The 22587-nt window shown below is 68.9% G+C and overlaps 1 protein-coding gene across 1 annotated transcript; it reads left to right on the plus strand.

Annotated features, from left to right (window-relative positions):
* The first annotated feature begins 298 nt into the window (after window positions 1-298).
* Window positions 299-20672, plus strand: LOC123375023 (hemopexin-like). The gene is made up of 10 exons (XM_045025571.1): window positions 299-389; window positions 1732-1799; window positions 2874-2954; window positions 3768-3910; window positions 4375-4528; window positions 5814-6026; window positions 9463-9579; window positions 14165-14295; window positions 16564-16708; window positions 19984-20672. Exons 1-10 carry the CDS (start codon window positions 325-327, stop codon window positions 20208-20210), a joined length of 1344 nt encoding a protein of 447 aa, XP_044881506.1. The 5' UTR covers window positions 299-324; the 3' UTR covers window positions 20211-20672.
* The last annotated feature ends 1915 nt before the right edge of the window (window positions 20673-22587 follow it).

The raw sequence follows: 22587 nt of genomic DNA on the forward strand, positions 1-22587 counted from the left end.
TGTGCTCAGCCCTGCCCCCCATCCCAGCACAGCCCAGGGGGCCGAGTCCTGGGGCAGACAGTGCACGACCCCCGCCCTGCTCGGCTCCAGGGGGCAGAGTCTCCCCCTCCCACCTGGCTGCCGCTGCTGGGTTCTGGGGCTCTCCCGGGGATCTCGGCGCCAGGCTGTGGTGCTGGTGCCCGGGGCAGCAGGGAGCCTGGCGTGTGCGGGGTTAATGGGAGCTGCTCCGGGCTGGGGGAGCTGGGGGCTGTGCCATGGGCTCTGGGCCTGCCTCCCACTCTATATAGGGGAGGGCGACAGCCCAGAGCCCTGACCCGACCCAGCATGCGCGGAGCTGTGGCTGCCCTGTCCCTGGGCTGGGCGCTGGCCCTGGGGCTCGCCCAGGCCCTGTGAGTGGCACTGCTGGGGTGCCAGGCAGTGAGGGGCACTGCCAGAGGGACCGTGCGCGGGGGGAGGGGGTGGGGGGCCCATGTCCGAGGGGCAGGGCATGGCTGCGCGGGCAGGTGGGGATGGCACTGGCAGAAGCGTTTGTGTGAGGAAGGGCAGCGTGGGTGCTGGTGCAAGAGGGACAGACGTTGGTGTGAGAGGGATGGGTGCTGGTGCGAGAGGGACAGGTGTTGGTGTGAGAGGAATGGGCACTGGTGTGAGAGGATGGGCGCTGGTGCGAGAGGGATGGGTGTTGGTGTGAGAGGGACGGGCGCTGGTGTGAGAGAATGGGTGCTAGTGTGAGAGGGATGGGTGCTGGTGCAAGAGGGACAGACGTTGGTGCGAGAGGGATGGGCGCTGGTGTGAGAGGGACAGGTGTTGGTGCGAGAGGGATGGGCGCTGGTGTGAGAGGGACAGGTGTTGGTGCGAGAGGGATGGGCGCTGGTGTGAGAGGGACAGACGTTGGTGCGAGAGGGATGGGCGCTGGTGTGAGAGGGACAGGTGTTGGTGCGAGAGGGATGGGTGCTGGTGTGAGAGGGACAGACGTTGGTGCGAGAGGGATGGGCGCTGGTGTGAGAGGGACAGACGTTGGTGCGAGAGGGATGGGCGCTGGTGTGAGAGGGACAGACGTCGGTGCGAGAGGGATGGGCGCTGGTGTGAGTGGGACAGACGTTGGTGCGAGAGGGATGGGCGCTGGTGTGAGAGGGACAGACGTTGGTGCGAGAGGGATGGGCGCTGGTGTGAGAGGGACAGACGTTGGTGCGAGAGGGATGGGTGCTGGTGCAAGAGGGACAGATGTTGGTGCGAGAGGGATGGGTGCTGGTGCGAGAGGGACAGATGTTGGTGAGAGAGGGATGGGTGCTGGTGCAAGAGGGACAGACATTGGTGCGAGAGAGATGGGTGCTGGTGCAAGAGGGACAGACGTTGGTGCGAGAGGGATGGGCGCTGGTGCGAGAGGGACAGACGTTGGTGCGAGAGGGACGGGCGCTAGTGCACGGCAGCAGGGCACAAGTGTTTGTGTGAGCTGCTGCTCAGACCCCGGGTGTGGCTCCTGCAGGCCGGGAGAGGTGGGTGTGTTTCACCCCACACCAGCCCCCGTGCCGAGCACACCTGCCCAGAGCCCGGGGCCCAGCACCCAGGTGCCCCGTCCCCCAGGAGCTCACAGAAGGGCCCGGGCCCCAAGGCGAACGCTGCCCCTCGTTGTATGGGGTCCCTGCCGCCCCCAACTGCTCCAGCAAGGAGAGGAGCCAGCGGGGGAGGAGACCTCTGTGAACCGGGACCCAAACTGCCTTCTCCCCACAACAGCCCTGGCAAACCGGGGGAGGCCAGACCACGGTTCCACCATGGGGCTGAGACCCAGCTCAACGACACAGGTGAGATGCAGCTGGGGGGCAGCCTGCGGCCTGGGGGGTCAGGATGCAGCAGGGTGTGTGTGTCAGGGATCCACCAGCTAGTCCAGCACCCTCGCCCGGCTCCCCCAGCCCAGCTCCCCCGGCCCGGCTCCCCCGGCCCAGCAGCCCCAGCCCAGCTCCCCCGGCCCGGCTCCCCCGGCCCAGCAGCCCCAGCCCAGCTCCCCCGGCCCGGCTCCCCCGGCCCAGCAGCCCCGGCCCGGCTCCCCCGGCCCGGCTCCCCCAGCCCAGCTTCCCCGGCCCAGCAGCCCCGGCCTGACGCCCTCTCCTGGCTCCCCCGGCCCAGCACCTCCAGCCCGATACCCTCGCCCGGCTCCCCTGGCGTCAGCCCCCTCCAGGTCACACTCACTGGGGTCAGCCCCTCGGCTCCTCCCCCAGGGGCCAACCCTCGGAGCCCCCAGCCCCCGCGACACGCCGGGAGCCCCCTCAGCGAGTGCCCCTGGTGGGACCCGGCAGGAGACTTGTACCCAAAGGGAGCCAGGCACCCCCCGGCCTGACTCTGCAGTGACTCCGCCCGTGGGAACAGCAGGGGGACGCCTGGGGGTCTGGACCCAGCGCAGAGAGTCCTGGGTTAGCGCCGGGTCGGATCAGAGCCCAGAGCCCCCCGGCCCCTCTGTAATCCCCCTCCAGGGGCGTGTCCAGCTGCCCCCGTGTCACTACCCCCCGGTCCCTCTGTGCTCTGTGCAAACCTGGTCACCAGGCCCTGGCCTCCAGCTGGTCCAACCGCTGGCTGGGCCAGAGTCTGGGCTCTGGCACCCATCACACCTGGATCTCTGGGTCTCTGCAAAGAGCAACCCACCTTCCCCCCAACCCCCAGGCAACCATGCAGCACACAGGGAAACTGAGGCACACTGAAAAATCCCACATTCTTGTGGGGGGGGGCGGGTTGGTTCCTGGGGATGTGGCAGCAGGGGGGGCAGAGGCAGGTTGGGTCAGTGAATGTGGTGGGGGGAGGCTGGGTAGTTCCTGGGGGGCAGGATGGGGGGCTGCCCCCCACCCAGCCCCCTGTGCTGGACTGCACTGGACTCTCCTCCCCAGAGGCGGCGAGCCGGTGTGCGGACGAGGGGGGCTTTGATGCCGTCACACTGGATGAGCACGGCGTGATGCTCTTCTTCAGAGGTACGGGGGGCTCTGGCTGCTGGGGCAGGGGCAGGGGCATCCCTCACTGGCTGTCCTAGGCCCCCCGACTGGGGGCTCTGGCCCCGCTCGGCGTGACACCAGGCAGGCCTCTGGGGCAGCGTCTCCCCTCAGGGCACCTGTCCCCGGGCAAGGACCCTGCTCCGCTTCGGCACCTCCTGGGTCTGACCTCGGAGCGTCCAGCCCCTGCTCACCCCGGGAGCTCCCCGCAGCGAGTCCCCCTGGGCGGGACCCCTGGGGGAGCCTCACCCCCAAAGGGCCCTGCCCCCCACGCGCAGCCAGCCGTGACTCCCAGCCCGCGTGTGACAGACGGGTTCTTACCGTGGGGAGCCCAGCGCAGAACAGAGCTTGGCAGCACCGAGATCAGGGACCTTCGGCAAAGTCCATGGGGGGATCCAGAGCCCTGGGCCCTCGCCCCCAGTCCCCAACCAGGGGACTGACTCGCTTCCAGCTGCCCGGCCTCCATCACGCCCGTTGCCCTCCTCCCTCCTTTGTCCCTAACCGGGTCCAGCAGGTCACCTGGGCTGCACCAGCCCCCCTTGCAGAGGAGGGGACCCGGCCAGCAGCTGCCAGGCTACGAGTGTCGGCTGTTCTCTGCAGCCCGTCAGCAGTCGCACCTGCTCTCTCTCTAGGGGTGTCTGCAACAATCACACCCCCTTGAGCAGCACATGGGGAAACTGAGGCACACACAGGGTTTGGAGAAGATATTAAGAACAGTCCCACTTCGTCACCCTCCCCACCATGCTCCGGGGCCCGGCCCTGCCCTGCTCAGGCTCCCTTGGCCTCGCCCGGCAGGTGCCCACGTCTGGAAGGGCTTCCACGGCCCGGCCCAACTCATCAACGCCACCTGGCCTGAGATCCAGGGCCCCGTGGACGCTGCGCTGCGCATCCACCACAAGGCGTCCCCCGGGGTGCACGACAGCGTCTACCTCTTCCAGGTGCGGGGGTGGGGGGGCGCCAGGCAGGGGCTCCATGGGGGGCTGGGCTGCAGGGGGGTGGGGTCTCAGTGGGGGCTGGGCAGCGGGATTGGCTCTCTGGGGCGCTGGGCAGCGTGGGGTGGGGTCTCAGTGGGAGTCTCGGGGGTGGGTTCGTGGGGGGCCGGGCTGCAGGGGGTGGGGGCTCAGTGGGGGCTGGGCAGCGGGGGGGGCTCAGTGGGGGGCTGGGCAGCGGGGGAGCTCAGTGGGGGCTGGGCAGCAGGGGGCTCAGTGGGGGCTGGGCAGCGGGGTTGGCTCTCTGGGGGGCTGGGCAGCGGGGGGCTCAGTGGGGCGCTGAGGTCCGAGCGGGGCGGGGGCAGAGAATCAGTGGGGAAAGGCCCGTGCCTGGGGTCCTGCCGGCTCTGGTGCCAGGCCAGGCCCGTGTCCATACAGCCCCACGGTGCCAGCTGAGCGGCCTGTGCCCACAGGGCGAGCGGGTCTGGGCGTATGCGGGGGGCCGGCTGCGGCCCGGCTACCCCCGGCTCATCGGGGAGGAGTTCAAGGGGGTGCCTGGGGACCTGGACAGCGCCGTGGAGTGTCACCCCGAGGACTGCACGGCTGAGAGCCTCCTCTTCTTCAAGGGTACGGGGCTGGGCCGGGGGCAGGCGGGGCCGGGGGGCTGGGAGGGGGCCAGGCCGGGGGCAGGCGGGGCCGGGGGGCTGGGAGGGGGCCGGGCCAGGGGCAGGCGGGGCCGGGGGGCTGGAAGGGGGCAGGCGGGCCGGGGGGCTGGGAAGGGGCCGGGCCGGGGGGAGGCGGGGCCGGGGGGCTGGGAGGGGGCCGGACCGGGGGCAGGCGGGGCCGGGGGGCTGGAAGGGGGCAGGCGGGGCCGGGGGGCTGGGAAGGGGCCGGGCCGGGGGGAGGCGGGGCCGGGGGGCTGGGAGGGGGCCGGGCCAGGCGCAGGCGGGGCCGGGGGGCAGGAAGGGGGCAGGCGGGGCCGCGGGGCGGGGACGGGGCCGGGCCAGGGGGAGGCGGGGCCGGGGGGCTGGGAGGGGGCCGGACCGGGGGCAGGCGGGGCCGGGGGGCTGGAAGGGGGCAGGCGGGGCCGGGGGGCTGGGAAGGGGCCGGGCCAGGGGCAGGCGGGGCCGGGGGGCTGGGAGGGGGCCGGGCCAGGGGCAGGCGGGGCCAGGGGGCTGGAAGGGGGCAGGCGGGGCCGGGGGGGCTGGGAAGGGGCTGGGAGGGGGCAGGCAGGGCCAGGGGGTTGGGAGGGGGCTGGGAGGGGGCCGGGCCGGGGGCCGGGGGGCTGGGAGGGGGCAGGCAGGGCCAGGGGGCAGGCGGGGCCGGGCCGGGGGGCTGGGAGGGGGCTGGGAGGGGGCCGGGCCGGGGGCCGGGGGGCTGGGAGGGGGCCGGGCCAGGGGCAGGCGGGGCCGGGGGGCGGGGAGGGGGCAGGCAGAGCTGGGGGGCTGGGAAGGGGCCGGGCCGGGGGCAGGCGGGGCCGGGGGGCTGGGAGGGGGCAGGCGGGGCCGGGGGGCTGGGAGGGGGCAGGCAGAGCTGGGGGGCTGGGAAGGGGCCGGGCCAGGGGCAGGCGGGGCCGGGGGGCTGGAAGGGGGCAGGCGGGGCCGGGCCAGGGGCAGGCGGGGCCGGGGGGATGGGAGGGGGCGGGGAGGGGGCCGGGCCGGGGGCCGGGGGGCTGGGCGGGGGCCGGCGGGGCCGGGGGGCGGGGGGGGGGCGGGGCGGGGGCCGGGCCGGGGGCGGGGGGGCTGGGAGGGGGCAGGCGGGGCCGGGGGGCTGGGAGGGGGCAGGCGGGGCCGGGCCGGGGGCCGGGGGGCTGGGAGGGGGCAGGCAGGGCCGGGGGGCAGGCGGGGCCGGGCCGGGCTGGGCCGGGGCCGGGCTGGGCGGGCGCTGACCCGGGCGCTGTCTCTCCCCGCAGGGGGGGACGTGTTCTCCTATGACCTGGGCCTGGGGGTGCTGAAGCGCCGGTCGTGGCCCGGGGTCACCCACTGCTCGGCAGCCGGGCGCTGGCTCGGGCGCTATTACTGCTTCCAGCGCGTCCGCTTCCTGCGCTTCCAGCCGGCCACGGGCCAGGTGCCGCCCGGCTACCCCCGCGACGCCCGCGACTACTTCCTGCGCTGCCCCGGGAGAGGTGATACCGCCGGCTGCCCCCCCGCCATCCCCCCGGGTCACACCCCCCGCGGTCCCCTCGGCTGCCCGCCCGCCATCCCTCCGGCTGCCCCCCCCGCCATCCCTCCGGGTCACACCCCCTGCGGTCCCCTCGGCTGCCCGCCCGCCATCCCTCCGGCTGCCCCCCCCGCCATCCCTCCGGGTCACACCCCCTGCGGTCCCCTCGGCTGCCCGCCCGCCATCCCTCCGGCTGCCCCCCCCGCCATCCCACCGGGGCTCATCCCCTGCGGTCCCCTCGGCTGCCCGCCCGCCATCCCTCCGGCTGCCCCGCCCCTGCCATCCCTCCGGGTCACATCCCCCGCGGTCCCCTCGGCTGCCCCCCCGCCATCCCACCGGGTCACACCCCCCGCGGTCCCCTCGGCTGCCCGCCAGCCATCCCTCCGGCTGCCCCGCCCCCCGCCATCCCCCCGGCTGCCCCGCCCCCCGCCATCCCCCCGGGTCACACCCCCCGCGGTCCCCTCGGCTCCCCGCCCGCCATCCCTCCGGCTGCCCCCCCCGCCATCCCTCCGGCTGCCCCCCCGCCGTCCCCCCGGATCACACCCCCCGCGGTCCCCTCGGCTGCCCGCCCGCCATCCCTCCAACTGCCCCCCCCCGCGATCCCTCCTGGTCACATCCCCCCGTGATCCCCCCGGCTACCCCCCCCGCGATCCCCCCGGATCACACCCCCCGCGGTCCCCTCGGCTGCCCGCCTGCCATCCCTCCGGCTGCCCCCCCCGCGATCCCTCCTGGTCACATCCCCCGCGATCCCTCCGGCTGCCCCCCCCTGCGATCCCCCCGGATCACACCCCCCGCGGTCCCCTCGGCTGCCCCCCCGCGATCCCTCCGGCTGCCCCCCCCCGCGATCCCTCCTGGTCACATCCCCAGTGATCCCTCCGGCTGCCCCTCCCCGCGATCCCCCGGATCACACCCCCGCGGTCCCCTCAGCTGCCCGCCCGCCATCCCTCCGGCTGCCCCCCCCCGCGATCCCTCCTGGTCACATCCCCCGTGATCCCTCCGGCTGCCCCTCCCCGCGATCCCCCCGGATCACACCCCCCGCGGTCCCCTCGGCTGCCCGCCCGCCATCCCTCCGGCTGCCCCCCCCTGCGATCCCTCCTGGTCACATCCCCCCGTGATCCCCCCGGCTACCCCCCCACGATCCCTCCTGGTCACAGCCCCTGCGATCCCTCCGGCTGCCCCCCCCCGCTATCCCCTCGGATCACACCCCCCGCGGTCCCCTCGGCTGCCTGCCCGCCATCCCTCCGGCTGCCCCACCCCGCGATCCCTCCGGGTCACACCCCCCGCGGTCCCCTCAGCTGCCCCCCCGCCATCCCTCCTGCTGCCCCCCCGCGATCCCTCTGGCTCCCCCCCCCGCGATCCCTCCAGGTCACATCCCTGCGATCCCTCTGGATCGCACCCCCATAATCCCCCCTGCTGCGGCCCCCCACAATCCCTCCGAGTCACACTCCTCTGCGATCCCCCTGGCTGCCCCCCCGCAATCCCTCTGAGTCACACACCCCCGTGATTCCTCCTGGTCACAGCCCCCCGTGATCCCCCCGGCTACCTCCCCGTGATTCCTCCTGGTCACAGCCCCCCTATGATCCCCCCAGCTGCCCCCCCTGTGACGGTGCTGCCCGTGGGAGCCAGCTGAGGTCACTCAATCAGGGTGAACTGCAAACCAAACGGGGCAGACAAACCCCAAACGCTGGTGGTTATTCCAATACTTAGATTTACCAACCAGCACAAAACAGCTTCTCTAGCACCTCACTGGTCACTTAGAGTCCAAACCCCGCAGTTCCCTTAAAGTGCCCAGCCTCAGGCCTCTGTCCAGACACACCTGTCAGATATGATGATGATTCCTGAAAATCTGATCTCATCATATAAAAGAAAAGGTTCTTCCAATCCCAAAGGATCAGCCACACACCCAGGTCCAATTATAACTTAGATCTTACCCAAAATACACGCCACAGCCAATTATTAGTAACTAAGCTAAAATTTATTAACAAAGAAAAGCGAGAGAGTGTTGGTTAAAGATCAATATACAGACAGACTTGAATTCAATTCTTGAGGTTCAGATACATAGTAGAGATGAGCTTGTAGTTGCCAAAAGCCCTTTTAGAAATAGTCCAGAGGTTATAGTCCAATGCCCATATTCAGGGTGGCTCCAGTCAGTCACTGGGGATCTCAATCCTTGTGGCTTAAGGTTTCCCCCTCTTGAAACCCAAAGCGGATCTGAGATGAAGCAGGATCGTGTCCCAGGTTCTTATACATTTCCAGCAGCCTTTCAGCCTGAGAAAACAATAGGCTTAACCCTCCTCCCAAACATCCTGGCAATTAGCACAGGGTAATTTATCCATTAAACAGTTCAGATACAGGTGACCACAACCTTCAAAGAGACACAGAGTCAATAACACTATTTCACGCAAGTGTCTTCCTAAATGTTAATATTCCCTTTTGATCTTTGAATCAAAGCCATAGGGATAGACAAGACTTGTTTGCTGACATCCCAAGCCCTGAGCAAACATCTCCCCTTCTACCTCTACCAATGCGGCTGCATTTCCCAGCTCTGTTCATTTAGTATCTTCCTAACCAGTCTCTACAGCTCACCCATGGGGCAGGTCAGTCTGGGAGGTAATTAACTCTTTCTGGCCCTGTCACCTGCCAATGAGATGTTATATTACACTCATAATGTCACACACACCCACGATGCCTCCAGGTCACAGCCCCCCACGATCTCCCCAGCTGCCCCCCTCCGCTATCCCTCCTGGTCGCAGCCCCTCGCAGTCCCCCCCGGCTACCACCCCCCACCATCCGTCCTGGTCACAACCCCCCTGCGATCTCCCCAGCTGCCCCCCCCCACGATCCCTCCTGGTCGAAGCCCCCCGCAGTCCCCCCCGGCTACCCCCTCCCACCATCCGTCCTGGTCACAAGCCCCCTGCGGTCTCCCCAGCTGCCCCCCCCGCTATCCCTCCTGGTCGCAGCCCCTCGCAGTCCCCCCCGGCTACCACCCCCCACCATCCGTCCTGGTCACAACCCCCCTGCGATCTCCCCAGCTGCCCCCACCCCGCGATCCCTCCTGGTCACACACACCCCGCACAATCCGCCCCGCTGCTCCACGATACCCTGCCATGATCTCCCAGCCCCCCCCATTAGCACCCCCATGATAGCGTGGCTGCCCCACAATATCCCCAGCCTCACCTGGAGCACAACTCCCCTGGCCCCCCCGTGACTCTGACCCCCTGTGCCCCTATGACACCCCCACCCCCAACACTGCCCCCCCGTGATACCCCCTGGCCAACCTATGACCCCACCTCCTCCAGCACCTCCTGGCAACTCCATACCCCAGACACTACATGCCGCCCCCAGCCACACCCTGGCCCCCTGCCTGTACCTGACCCCTGTCTCCCCGCCGGCGGGTGCAGGGCACGGGCACGAGGCGCGCAGAAACGCCACTGCCATGGGCATCCGGGACCCCTGCAGCGGCCTCGCCTTCCAGGCCTTCACCGCGGACGACGTCAACCGCACCTACGCCTTCCGGGGTGAGTGGGGAGCGGCTCCCCGACCCGCTGCCTGGCCCCCACCGGGGTCCCCGCGGCCCAGCCCTGACCCTGAGCCACTGGGCCTTGGCTGGAGCCCTGCAGCCCCCCCGGCTGGAGCTCCCCGGAGCCCCCCGCTCCCCATCGACCCCCTTGTCTGGCCGCTCCCCGGAGCCCCCCGCTCCCCATCGACCCCCTTGTCTGGCCGCTCCCCGGAGCCCCCCGCTCCCCATCGACCCCTCCTTGTCTGGCCGCTCCCCGGAGCCCCCGGAGCCCCCCGCTCCCCATCGACCCCCCCTTGTCTGGCCGCTCCCCGGAGCCCCCCGCTCCCCATCGACCCCCCTTGTCTGGCCGCTCCCCGGAGCCCCCCGCTCCCCATCGACCCCTCCTTGTCTGGCCGCTCCCCGGAGCCCCCCGCTCCCCATCGACCCCCTTGTCTGGCCGCTCCCCGGAGCCCCCCGCTCCCCATCGACCCCCCTTGTCTGGCCGCTCCCCGGAGCCCCCCGCTCCCCATCGACCCCCCCGTGGCTTCTCGCTCCCCGGAGCCCCCCGCTCCCCATCGTCCCCCCCGTGGCTGGCCGCTCCCCGGTGCCCCCCGCTCCCCATTGACCCCCCCTTGGCTGGTCGCTCCCCGGAGCCCCCGGAGCCCCCCGCTCCCCATCGACCCCCCCTTGTCTGGTCGCTCCCCGTTGCCCCCCGCTCCCCTTCGACCCCCCCTTGTCTGGCCGCTCCCCGGTGCCCCCGGAGCCCCCCGCTCCCCATCGACCCCCTTGGCTGGTCGCTCCCCCGAGCCCCCAGAGCCCCCCGCTCCCCCTCGACCGCCTTGGCTGGCCGCTCCCCGGAGCCCCCCGCTCCCCATCGACCCCCTTGTCTGGCCGCTTCCCGGAGCCCCCCGCTCCTCATCGACCCCCCTTGGCTGGTCGCTCCCCGGAGCCCCCCGCTCCCCATCGACCCCCTTGGCTGGCCGCTCCCCGGAGCCCCCCGCTCCTCATCGACCCCCCTTGTCTGGTCGCTCCCCGGAGCCCCCCGCTCCCCATTGACCCCCCTTGTCTGGTCGCTCCCCGGAGCCCCCCGCTCCCCATCGACCCCCCTTGTCTGGTCGCTCCCCGGAGCCCCCCGCTCCCCATCGACCCCCTTGTCTGGTCGCTCCCCGGAGCCCCCCGCTCCCCATCGACCCCCCTTGTCTGGTCGCTCCCCGGAGCCCCCCGCTCCCCATCGACCCCCTTGTCTGGTCGCTCCCCGGAGCCCCCCGCTCCCCATCGACCCCCTTGTCTGGTCGCTCCCCGGAGCCCCCGCTCCCCATTGACCCCCCTTGTCTGGTCGCTCCCCGGAGCCCCCCGCTCCCCATCGACCCCCTTGTCTGGTCGCTCCCCGGAGCCCCCCGCTCCCCATCGACCCCCCTTGTCTGGTCGCTCCCCGGAGCCCCCCGCTCCCCATTCACCCCCCTTGTCTGGTCGCTCCCCGGAGCCCCCCGCTCCCCATTGACCCCCCTTGTCTGGTCGCTCCCCGGAGCCCCCCGCTCCCCATCGACCCCCTTGTCTGGTCGCTCCCGGCGCCCCCCGCCCCCCATCGACCCCCCTTGTCTGGTCGCTCCCCGGGTCCCCCCGCTCCCCCTGAACCCCCTTGTCTGGTCGCTCCCCGGAGCCCCCCGCTCCCCATCGACCCCCCTTGTCTGGCCGCTCCCCGGAGCCCCCCGCTCCCCTTGGTCCCCCCTTGTCTGGTCGCTCCCCGGAGCCCCCCGCTCCCCATCGACCCCCCTTGTCTGGACGCTCCCGGGAGCCCCCGGAGCCCCCCGCTCCCCATTGACCCCCCTTGGCTGGAGCTCCCCGGAGCCCCCCGCTCCCCATTGACCCCCCTTGGCTGGAGCTCCCCGGAGCCCCCCGCTCCTCATCGACCCCCCTTGTCTGGTCGCTCCCTGGGGCCCCCCCGCTCCTCATCGACCCCCCTTGTCTGGTCACTCCCCAGAGCCCCCCGCTCCCCATCGACCCCCTTGTCTGGCCGCTCCCCGGAGCCCCCAGAGCCCCCCACTCCCCATCGACCCCCCTTGTCTGGACGCTCCTTGGAGCCCCCCGCTCCCCATCGACCCCCCTTGTCTGGCCGCTCCCTGGAGCCCCCGGAGCCCCCCGCTCCCCATCGACCCCCCTTGTCTGGTCGCTCCCTGGGGCCCCCGGAGCCCCCCGCTCCCCATCGACCCCCTTGTCTGGTCGCTCCCTGGAGCCCCCGGAGCCCCCCGCTCCCCATCGACCCCCCTTGTCTGGTCGCTCCCTGGGGCCCCCGGAGCCCCCCGCGCCCCATCGACCCCCTTGTCTGGTCGCTCCCCGGAGCCCCCCGCTCCCCATCGACCCCCTTGGCTGGTCGCTCCCCGGAGCCCCAGAGCCCCCCGCTCCCCATCGACCCCCCCTTGGCTGGCCGCTCCCCGGAGCCCCCCGCTCCCCATTGACCCCCCCTTGGCTGGTCGCTCCCCGGAGCCCCCGGAGCCCCCCGCTCCCCATCGACCCCCTTGGCTGGTCGCTCCCCGGAGCCCCCAGAGCCCCCCGCTCCCCATCGACCCCCGTGGCTGTCCGCACGCCGGAGCCCCCCGCTCCCGAGCGACCCCCTTGTCTGGCCGCTTCCCGGAGCCCCCCGCTCCTCATCGACCCACCCTTGTCTGGTCGCTCCCCGGAGCCCCCCGCTCCCCATCGACCCCCTTGGCTGGCCGCTCCCCGGAGCCCCCCGCTCCTCATCGACCCCCTTGTCTGGTCGCTCCCCGGAGCCCCCCGCTCCCCATCGACCCCCTTGTCTGGTCGCTCCCCGGAGCCCCCCGCTCCCCATCGACCCCCTTGTCTGGTCGCTCCCCGGAGCCCCCCGCTCCCCATTGACCCCCCTTGTCTGGTCGCTCCCCGGAGCCCCCCGCTCCCCATTGACCCCCTTGTCTGGTCGCTCCCCGGAGCCCCCCGCTCCCCATCGACCCCCCTTGTCTGGTCGCTCCCCGGAGCCCCCCGCTCCCCATCGACCCCCCTTGTCGGGTCGCTCCCCGGAGCCCCCCGCTCCCCATCGACCCCCTTGTCTGGTCGCTCCCCGGAGCCCCCCGCTCCCCATCGACCCCCCCTTGTCTGGTCGCTCCCCGGAGCCCCCCGCTCCCCCTCGACCCCCCTTGTCTGGACGCTCCCTGGAGCCCCCGGAGCCCCCCGCTCCCCATTGACCCCCCTTGGCTGGAGCTCCCCGGAGCCCCCCGCTCCCCATTGACCCCCCTTGGCTGGAGCTCCCCGGAGCCCCCCGCTCCTCATCGACCCCCCTTGTCTGGTCGCTCCCTGGGGCCCCCCCGCTCCTCATCGACCCCCCTTGTCTGGTCACTCCCCAGAGCCCCCCGCTCCCCATCGACCCCCTTGTCTGGCCGCTCCCCGGAGCCCCCAGAGCCCCCCACTCCCCATCGACCCCCCTTGTCTGGACGCTCCTTGGAGCCCCCCGCTCCCCCCCGACCCCCCGTGACTGGCGGGTCCCTGGAGCCCCCGGAGCCCCCCGCTCCCCATCGACCCCCCTTGTCTGGTCGCTCCCTGGGGCCCCCGGAGCCCCCCGCTCCCCATCGACCCCCCTTGTCTGGTCGCTCCCCGGAGCCCCCCGCTCCCCATCGACCCCCCTTGTCTGGTCGCTCCCTGGGGCCCCCGGAGCCCCCCGCTCCCCATCGACCCCCTTGTCTGGTCGCTCCCCGCACCCGCCGGAGCCCCCCGCTCCCCATCGACCCCCCTTGTCTGGTCGCTCCCTGGGGCCCCCGGAGCCCCCCGCTCCCCATCGACCCCCTTGTCTGGTCGCTCCCCGGAGCCCCCAGAGCCCCCCGCTCCCCATCGACCCCCCTTGTCTGGTCGCTCCCCGGGGCCCCCGGAGCCCCCCGCTCCCCATCGACCCCCTTGTCTGGTCGCTCCCCGGTGCCCCCGGAGCCCCCCGCTCCCCATCGACCCCCCTTGTCTGGTCGCTCCCTGGGGCCCCCCGCTCCCCATCGACCCCCTTGTCTGGTCGCTCCCCGGAGCCCCCCGCTCCCCATCGACCCCCTTGTCTGGTCGCTCCCCGGAGCCCCCCGCTCCCCATCGACCCCCTTGTCTGGTCGCTCCCCGGTGCCCCCAGAGCCCCCCGCTCCCCATCGACCCCCTTGTCTGGTCGCTCCCCGGAGCCCCCCGCTCCCCATCGACCCCCTTGTCTGGTCGCTCCCCGGAGCCCCCCGCTCCCCATCGACCCCCCTTGTCTGGCCGCTCCCCGGAGCCCCCCGCTCCCCATCGACCCCCTTGTCTGGTCGCTCCCCGGAGCCCCCGGAGCCCCCCGCTCCCCATCGACCCCCTTGTCTGGTCGCTCCCTGGAGCCCCCGGAGCCCCCCGCACCCCATCGACCCCCTTGTCTGGTCGCTCCCTGGAGCCCCCGGAGCCCCCCGCTCCCCATAGGCCCCCCCTTGTCTGGGGGGCAAACCCCTGCCCCTTGGCTGCTGGTTCCAGGTGTGACCAGGACGTCCCGGCCATGGTCCAGGGTTGGGGTCAGCCCCTGCTGAGCGCCCCAGCAGCCGCCAGCAGCCCCCCTGCCCCAGGGCAGTGATGCAGAGCAGCGTGTTCTCGCCCGGCCCTAGGGGGGCAGTACTTCCGCCTGGACTCCCAGCGGGACGGCTGGCACTCGTGGCCGCTGAACCACACCTGGCAGGAGCTGAGCGGGCTGGTGGACAGCGCCTTCAGCTGGGACAACAAGCTCTACCTGATCCAGGTAATCTGGCGGGGGCGGTTCTGGCCAAGCCCAGCTGCGTGGACAACTCAGAACAGGGCCTCCGGCTCAGGGCCTGCTTGGCTGGGGTGTCTGTCCCCCCCAGGGCAGGGCGGGGGCTGGGTGTCTCTCCACCCCCCAGGGCAGGGCGGGGGCTGGGTCTCTGTCCCCCCCCAGGGCAGGGCGGGGGCTGGGTGTCTGTCCCCCCCAGGGCAGGGCGGGGGCTGGGTGTCTGTCCGCCCCAGGGCAGGGCGGGGGCTGGGTGTCTGTCCCCCCCAGGGCAGGGCAGGAGCTGGGTGTCTGTCCCCCCCAGGGCAGGGCAGGAGCTGGGTGTCTCTCCCCCCAGGGCAGGGCGGGGGCTGGGTGTCTCTCCCCCCAGGGCAGGGCGGGGGCTGGGTCTCTGTCCCCCCCCAGGGCAGGGCGGGGGCTGGGTCTCTGTCCCCCCCCAGGGCAGGGCGGGGATGTGACGGAGCAGGGAGCAGGGCGGATTTGAACAGGTTGTAGTCCCCTGTCTCCGCCCCTCTCATTCGGCTGTACACCTCCACGGCGGTGGAGTCCAGTAAGGGGGTGAGAAACTGGAGCCTGTCTGCAGGGTCAACCCTGTGCAGCTCGCAGGCCGTCAGGAAGGTGTCTATGTCCTCCCCCTCCTTACGCCGGGCCAGGAAGCCCTTATCAAAGCTCTTTGTAGGCTTGGGTCCCCCCTCACTCACCGCAGCCGGGGCTCCGCTGCTCCTCAGCCGGGCCAGTTCCAGCTCATGCTGACGCTGGTTCTCCTCGTGTTTACGCTGGTTCTCCCGTTTCTTCAGTTCTTGCCTCCTTAACTCGAGCTCTTCCCGTCTCAGCTCCCTGTCATGTTCCAGCCGCATCCGTTCCAGGGACGGGGAGCTCTGCCGGGACGATCCCCTGCTGGCTGCCGGGGTCAGGGTGCCCTCGGTTTCGCTGGGCTTCCCCCAACCCCTCCCCTAGGTATAGGTGGGCAGGGTCTCGGGGTGTCCTCGGCAGCAGTCTGGCCCCTCCCAGCCATGTCAGGTCCTGGGGTCCACTCTGCGTCCGCCGGGCGGCTTCCCTCAGGGACAGGGCTCGGTTCACCCAAGCGATCCGTCTCCTCCAGCTGGGCAATTAGCTGTTCCTTGGTGGACTTCCCAATGCGCAGCCCCCTCTGCCTGCACAGCTCCACCAGGTCACTCTTAAGGCGCTTAGCAAACATCTTCCTGCTGGCCCCTCGCGGCCTGTGCTCTCCGCTTCCCACCCCTCGTGCACCAGCACTTCTTCAGGTCACCCCCTCTCTGCCAGGGTCGAGCTGCAGACTCCTCCGCCCCTGGGACCGCTCACTGCGATCCCCCGGGGGACCCTGGTACTGCAACAGTCCTTCTCGCTGGACACACACTCCCAGGGGTTAATTGCCCCCTGACCCCGTCTCTGACTCTTCAGCATGCCTGGTTCCCGTCAATGCCCCTTTGCTTTACTGCTCCCCAGTCACTTACTGCAGGAAGCATCGTCCACGGGGTGCAGTAGATCCCACCGCTACCACCAGTTGTCACAGAGTGTGGGGGAGTCAGGGTCCTGCACCCCTCGTCCTGGGGATTCACAGTGACTCTCAGCCAGCCAGTAAGACAGAAGGTTTATTGGACAACAGGAACACAGGCTACAGCAGAGCTTGTGGGCACAACCAGGACCCCTCAATCTGGCCTTTCTGGGGGTTCAGGGAGCTCAGATCCCAGCTTGGGGTTCCCTGCATTGCACCCCCCAGCCCCAAACTGAAACTAAAAAATCCCTGCAGCAGCTCTCTTCCCCCTCCCCTCTCTCTCCTGTCCTTTGTTCAGTCTCCCAGGCAGAAGGTGTGAAGTCTCCCAACCCCCCTTCTGGCTCAGGTTACAGCTCAGGCAGATTCCTTCTCATCCCCAGTGTAACCTCCCTGCAACATTCCCAGGTCAAATCCGCCCTGCTCCCTGCTCCGTCACATCTCTCCCCCCTCCGAGACTCTGCCCAGTGACCTGGGGAAGTTCGGGGCCTCCTCTCCGGGACAGCGCGTCCACTATCAGGTTGGCGCTTCCCTTCACGTGGACCACGTCCATGTCATAGTCCTGCAGGAGCAGGCTCCACCTCAGGAGCTTGGCGTTGGCTCCTTTCATCTGGTGCAGGTCAGGGGAGAGTGGTCGGTGCACACGGTGAAGTGGCGCCCAAAGAGATATGGCTCCAGTTTCTTCAGGGCCCATACCATGGCCAGGCATTCCTTCTTCCCCGCCCCACCGGCCTGCGTCTGCCTTGCAGGGCTCCCAGGTCTACATCTACCGGGTGGGTCCGGGCTACACGCTGGTGCAGGGCTACCCCCGGGGCCTGCAGGAGGAACTGGGCATCGCGGGCGCTGACGCCACCTTCACCTGCCCCCACTCCGCTGAGCTCTTCGTCATCAACGGTGCGAGCTGGGCAGCCAGGTCTAGTGATCAGAGCAGGGGGGTGGGGGAGCCAGGACTCCTGGGTTCTCTCCTGGCTCGGGGAGGAGGGGGCTGGAGTGTTGGAGCAGGGGGTGGGGGAGCAGGACTCCTGGGTTCTCTTCTGGCTCGGGGAGGAGGGGGCTGGCGTGTTGGAGCAGGGGGTTGGGGGAGCAGGACTCCTGGGTTCTCTCCTGGCTCGGGAGGGTGGGGGGGCCAGGACTCCTGGGTTCTCTCCTGGCTCGGGGAGGAGGGGGCTGGCGTGTTGGAGCAGGGGGTTGGGGGAGCAGGACTCCTGGGTTCTCTCCTGGCTCGGGAGGGTGGGGGGGCCAGGACTCCTGGGTTCTCTCCTGGCTCGGGGAGGAGGGGGCTGGAGTGTTGGAGCAGGGGGTGGGGGAGCAGGACTCCTGGGTTCTCTTCTGGCTCGGGGAGGAGGGGGCTGGAGTGTTGGAGCAGGGGGTGGGGGAGCCAGGACTCCTGGGTTCTCTCCTGGCTCGGGGAGGAGGGGGCTGGAGTGTTGGAGCAGGGGATGGGGGAGCAGGACTCCTGGGTTCTCTACTGGCTCGGGGAGGAGGGGGCTGGCGGGTTGGAGCAGGGGGTTGGGGGAGCAGGACTCCTGGGTTCTCTTCTGGCTTGGGGAGGAGGGGGCTGGCGTGTTGGAGCAGGGGGTGGGGGAGCCAGGACTCCTGGGTTCTCTCCTGGCTTGGGGAGGAGGGGGCTGGAGTGTTGGAGCAGGGGGTTGGAGGAGCAGGACTCCTGGGTTCTCTCCTGGCTCGGGAGGGCCAGGACTCCTGGGTTCTCTCCTGGCTCGGGGAGGGGAGGGGCTGGTGGATTAGAACAGGGAGTGGGACCCAGGACTCCTGGGTTCTGATGCTATGGGTCCTTGGGCGAGTCTGGCGGGTGATGCTGGCTGGCCCTGAGGGGCTGTGGGGGGGGGGCAGTGACTGACTCCAGCAGTTTTGGGCCCAGCCAGGGCATCTCTGCTTCCCCCCGCCCCCCGGGCCGGTTCTCATGGCGATGGAGGGGAGCACGGAGCTGGGCCGGGGGCACCGTTCCCATCGCAGGGGGGGCTGTGACGACGCTGCCTCTGGTGGGACCCAACTGAGAGCATCAAATCACTCAGAGCAGGGCAGTCACAGCCCCATTCAGACAGACTTGAAGTCAGTTCTTGAGGTTCAGACACAGCAGAGAGGAGCTTGTAGTTGCCAAAAGTCCTTTTAGAAATAGTCCAGAGGTTACAGTCCAATGTCCATATTCAGGGGGCTCCAGTCAGTGACTGGGGATCTCAATCCTTGGGGCTTAAGGTTTCCCCCTCTTGAAACCCAAAGCGGATCTGAGATGAAGCAGGATCGTGTCCCAGGTTCTTATACATTTCCAGCAGCCTTTCGGCCTGAGAAAACAATAGGCTTAACTCTCCTTCTCCCAAACATTATAGGATAATTTATCATAAAATCATAGAATATCAGGGTTGGAAGGGACCTCAGGAGGTATCTAGTCCAACCCCCTGCTCAAAGCAGGACCAAACCCAACTAAATCATCCCAGCCAGGGCTTTGTCAAGCCTGACCTTAAAAACCTCTAAGGAAGGAGATTCCACCACCACCCATTCCAGTGCTTCACCACCCTCCTAGTGAAATAGTTTTTCCTAATGTCCAACCTAAACCTCCCCCTCTGCAACTTGAGACCATTGCTCCTTGTTCTGTCATCTGCTACCACTGAGACCAGCCGAGCTCCATCCTCTCTGGATCCCCCCTTCAGGTAGTTGAAAGCAGCTATCAAATCCTCCCTCACTCTTCTCTTCTGCAGACTAAACAATCCCAATTCCCTCAGCCTCTCCTCGTAGGTCATGTGTTCCAGCCCCCAAATCATTTTTGTTGCCCTCTGTCACGGAGTGTGGGGGGAGACAAGGCCCTGCACCCCCGGCTCCCTGCGATTCACCAGGACTCTCAGCCAGCCAGTAAAGCAGCAGGTTTATTAGCTGACAGGAACACAGTCCAAGACAGGTCTTGCAGGCACAGACAACAGGACTCCCTCAGTCAGGTCCATCTGGGGGCACCAGGGAGGCCAGAGCCCTGTTGGTCGGGGCGCCCCTCTCCATTTCCCAGCCAGCTCCAAACTGAAACTCCCCCAGCCTCTCACTCAGCCCCCCCGGCTCCTCCCCCAGCCGTCGTGTCCTTTGTCCAGGTTCCCGGGCAGAGGTGTCACCTGGCCTCCAACCCCCCTCCTGGGTTCTCAGGTTACCTGCTGTCACGGAGCGTGGGGGAGTCCGGCCCTGCACCCCTCTTCCCGAACTCACAGTGACTCTCCGCCAGCCAGTAAAACAGAAGGTTTATTGAACAACAGGAACACAGGATACAGCCCAGCTTGTGTGCAGAGCCAGGACCCCTCAATCTGGCCTTTCTGGGGGTTCAGGGTGCTTGGATCCCAGCCTAGGATCCCCTGAAACCCCACCTCCCAGCTCCCAAAACCGAAGAATGACTCCACTCCCCACTTCCCTTTGTCTAGCCACAGCCAGAGGTGAGACCTCCCCTCCCCCAGGCCAGGCTCATGTTACAGCTGCAGACCTGGTTCTCACCTACCAAGCACACAGACAGTCCCTGCTCCATCACACCTGCTCAGGGATCCTCCCTTCCCCCAGGCAGCCAGTCCCAGCAAAACTCCCCTGCAACCTTCCCAGGCCAACACCCCCCACTCAGCAATCCCATAGCACATCAGGAACAGTCCCACTTCGTCACACCCTCCATTAAACAGTTCAGATACAGGTGACCACAACCTTCAAAGAGACACGGAGACAATGATACGATTTCACGCAAGTGTCTTTCTAAATGTTAATATTCCTCTTTTGAGCAATAGACAAGACTTGTTTGCTGACATCCCAAGCCCTGAGCAAACATCTCCCCTTCTACCTCTACCAATGCGGCTGCATTTCCCAGCTCTGTTCATTTTGTATCTTCCTAACCTGTCTCTAAAGTTTGGCCCTGCGTCAGGTCAGTCTGGGAGGTAATTAACCCTTTCTGGCCCTGTCACCTTCCAATGAGATGTTCTATCGGAATGTCACAGAGGGGTGCACGGGGCTGGGCCAGGAGAAGGGTGCGAGGGGCCGGGCTGGGGGGCTCTGTTCATGTCAGGGAGGGAGGGGCGTGTGGGGCTGGGCCGGGGGGCTCTGTTCACATCGCCGGGGAATGGGCGTGTGGGGCCAGGCCAGGGAAGGGGCACGTGGGTCCGGGCCGGGGGCTCTGACAGCTCCTGTCTGCCCTGCAGGAAACTCCCTGGAGCGGGTGGATCTGAACCAGAGCCCGCGGAGCCCGAGGCTGGAGGGGTCCATCCGCCATGAGCACGTGGACAGTGCCATGTGCAACGCGGACGGGGTGCACCTCTTCCACGGAAACACCGTGCACCACTACGCCAGCGTGGCCGAGCTCACAATGAGCCCCAAGCCCTCCCCCCCGCAGAACGTGACTGCCGTCCTCTTCGGGTGCCCCCACTGACAGGACAACCCTGCCTGACCCCCAGCCACCATGCTCCCTGAACCCCCCCATGGCACCCTTTACCGTGCCCCTCCCTTCCCCGTCCACTGCACCCCACTCCCAGGGGTGTCCTTGGTCAGTAAAGACCTGGGGTTCAGAGCTCCCCTCCCACCCAGGGAAGAAGGCACCTGGCTTGTTCTGCCATCTGAGCTCTTGCTCTGGCTGGCCACTATGCCAGGCACGGTTCCTTGCCACCTGGCCACCCCCCACCCCCCACCAGCTTGGCACTTTCATCAGCCACCCATGAGTCACTTTCTGCTGCCACCTGCCTCTGCCGTGACCACTGCCGGTCAGTCTCCCCATGATTGTCGGCTCTCAGGAGGCCGGGCACAAACACTCTCCCACCACCACTGGCTTCAGCTCTCATTGAGCATTTGAAATAACAACGTGGCTCCTAATAAAGCAGCTTTCTCTCTCTCGGAACAGCGGGAGGAACAGATTAAAGCAGCCCAGGGACCTAGAACCTCTGTCCCTACCCCCTGACTGCCACAGGGCTCTGGCATTCGAGTCCCTGGCTTAACGAGGGCCTTTCAGCAGAGGGTGAGCCCTCGTTTGGGACAGGCTAAGCACAGTTCTGCTCATACAACAAAGACCACAATCTTGAGAACAGCACTTCGCACTCCTGCATTCAGCACTGCAGTGATTTGTAACCCAACACCAGCCAAAGCCCTGGACTGGGTTCCCTAGGGAGGGGTGGAATCGCCTTCCTTAGAGGGTTTTAAGGCCCCGCTTGACAGAGCCCTGGCTGGGTGAGTTAGAGCAACGCAGCTCTAGCTGCTGGAGCCCTACGCAGAGTAGGTGTGTTCACGGAAATACAGCTTGCTCCTGAAGTTTCTCCGCCTCCCAGCTCGCTGCCAGGGGAGAGTTCATTCAGGCCCTGCTTACAGGTGTGTGTGCATGCATGTTTGTGCGTGTGCGTCTTTGTGTGTGTCTGTGCGGTTGCATGTGCATGCATGTTTGTGTGTGTGTATTTGCATGTGTGCGTGTGTGTGCATTTGCATATGTGTGCATTTGCATGTGTGTGTGTGTTTGGTGTGTGTGTGTGTTTGAATCTGTGTGTGTGTGTGTGTGCGTGTTTGGTGTGTGCGTGTTTGCATCTGTGTGAGTTTGCGTGTTTGTGTGTGTGTTTGGTGTGTGCGTGTTTGCATGTGTGTGCATGTGTTTGTGTCTGTGTGTGTTTGGTGTTTGCGTTTCTGTGTGTGCGTGTTTGAATGTGTGTGTGTGCGTGTTTGTGTCTGTGTGAGTTTGCATGTTTGTGTGTGTGTTTGGTGCAGGGCCGCCCAGAGGATTCAGCGGGCCTGGGGCAAAGCGGGGGAGCGGACAGAAAAAAGGCGCCACCCGCTGCGGCGCTTGTACTCACCGGGCGGCGCTCCGAGTCTGCGGCGGGTCCCTCGCTCGCTCCGAGTCTGCGGCGGGTCCCTCGCTCGCTCCGAGTCTGCGGCGGGTCCCTCGCTCGCTCCGCGTCTGCGGCGGGTCCCTCGCTCGCTCCGAGTCTGCGTCTGCGGCGGGTCCCTCGCTCGCTCCGAGTCTGCGGCGGGTCCCTCGCTCGCTCCGCGTCTGCGGCGGGTCCCTCGCTCGCTCCGAGTCTGCGTCTGCGGCGGGTCCCTCGCTCGCTCCGAGTCTGCGGCGGGTCCCTCGCTCGCTCCGAGTCTGCGGCGGGTCCCTCGCTCGCTCCGAGTCTGCGTCTGCGGCGGGTCCCTCGCTCGCTCCGAGTCTGCGGCGGGTCCCTCGCTCGCTCCGCGTCTGCGGCGGGTCCCTCGCTCGCTCCGAGTCTGCGGCGGGTCCCTCGCTCGCTCCGCGTCTGCGGCGGGTCCCTCGCTCGCTCCGCGTCTGCGGCGGGTCCCTCGCTCGCTCCGAGTCTGCGGCGGGTCCCTCGCTCGCTCCGCGTCTGCGGCGGGTCCCTCGCTCGCTCCGAGTCTGCGGCGGGTCCCTCGCTCGCTCCGCGTCTGTGGCGGGTCCCACGCTCGCTCCGAGTCTGCGGCGGGTCCCACGCTCGCTCCGAGTCTGCGGCGGGTCCCTCGCTCGCTCCGAGTCTGCGGCGGGTCCCTCGCTCGCTCCGCGTCTGCGGCGGGTCCCTCGCTCGCTCCGAGTCTGCGGCGGGTCCCTCGCTCGCTCCGAGTCTGCGGCGGGTCCCTCGCTCGCTCCGCGTCTGCGGCGGGTCCCACGCTCGCTCCGAGTCTGCGGCGGGTCCCTCGCTCGCTCCGAGTCTGCGGCGGGTCCCTCGCTCGCTCCGCGTCTGCGGCGGGTCCCACGCTCGCTCCGAGTCTGCGGCGGGTCCCTCGCTCGCTCCGAGTCTGCGGCGGGTCCCTCGCTCGCTCCGAGTCTGCGGCGGGTCCCT

The sequence above is a fragment of the Mauremys mutica genome, chromosome 1, assembly GCF_020497125.1.
Source record: "Mauremys mutica isolate MM-2020 ecotype Southern chromosome 1, ASM2049712v1, whole genome shotgun sequence".
Classification (NCBI taxonomy): Eukaryota; Metazoa; Chordata; order Testudines; family Geoemydidae; genus Mauremys; species Mauremys mutica.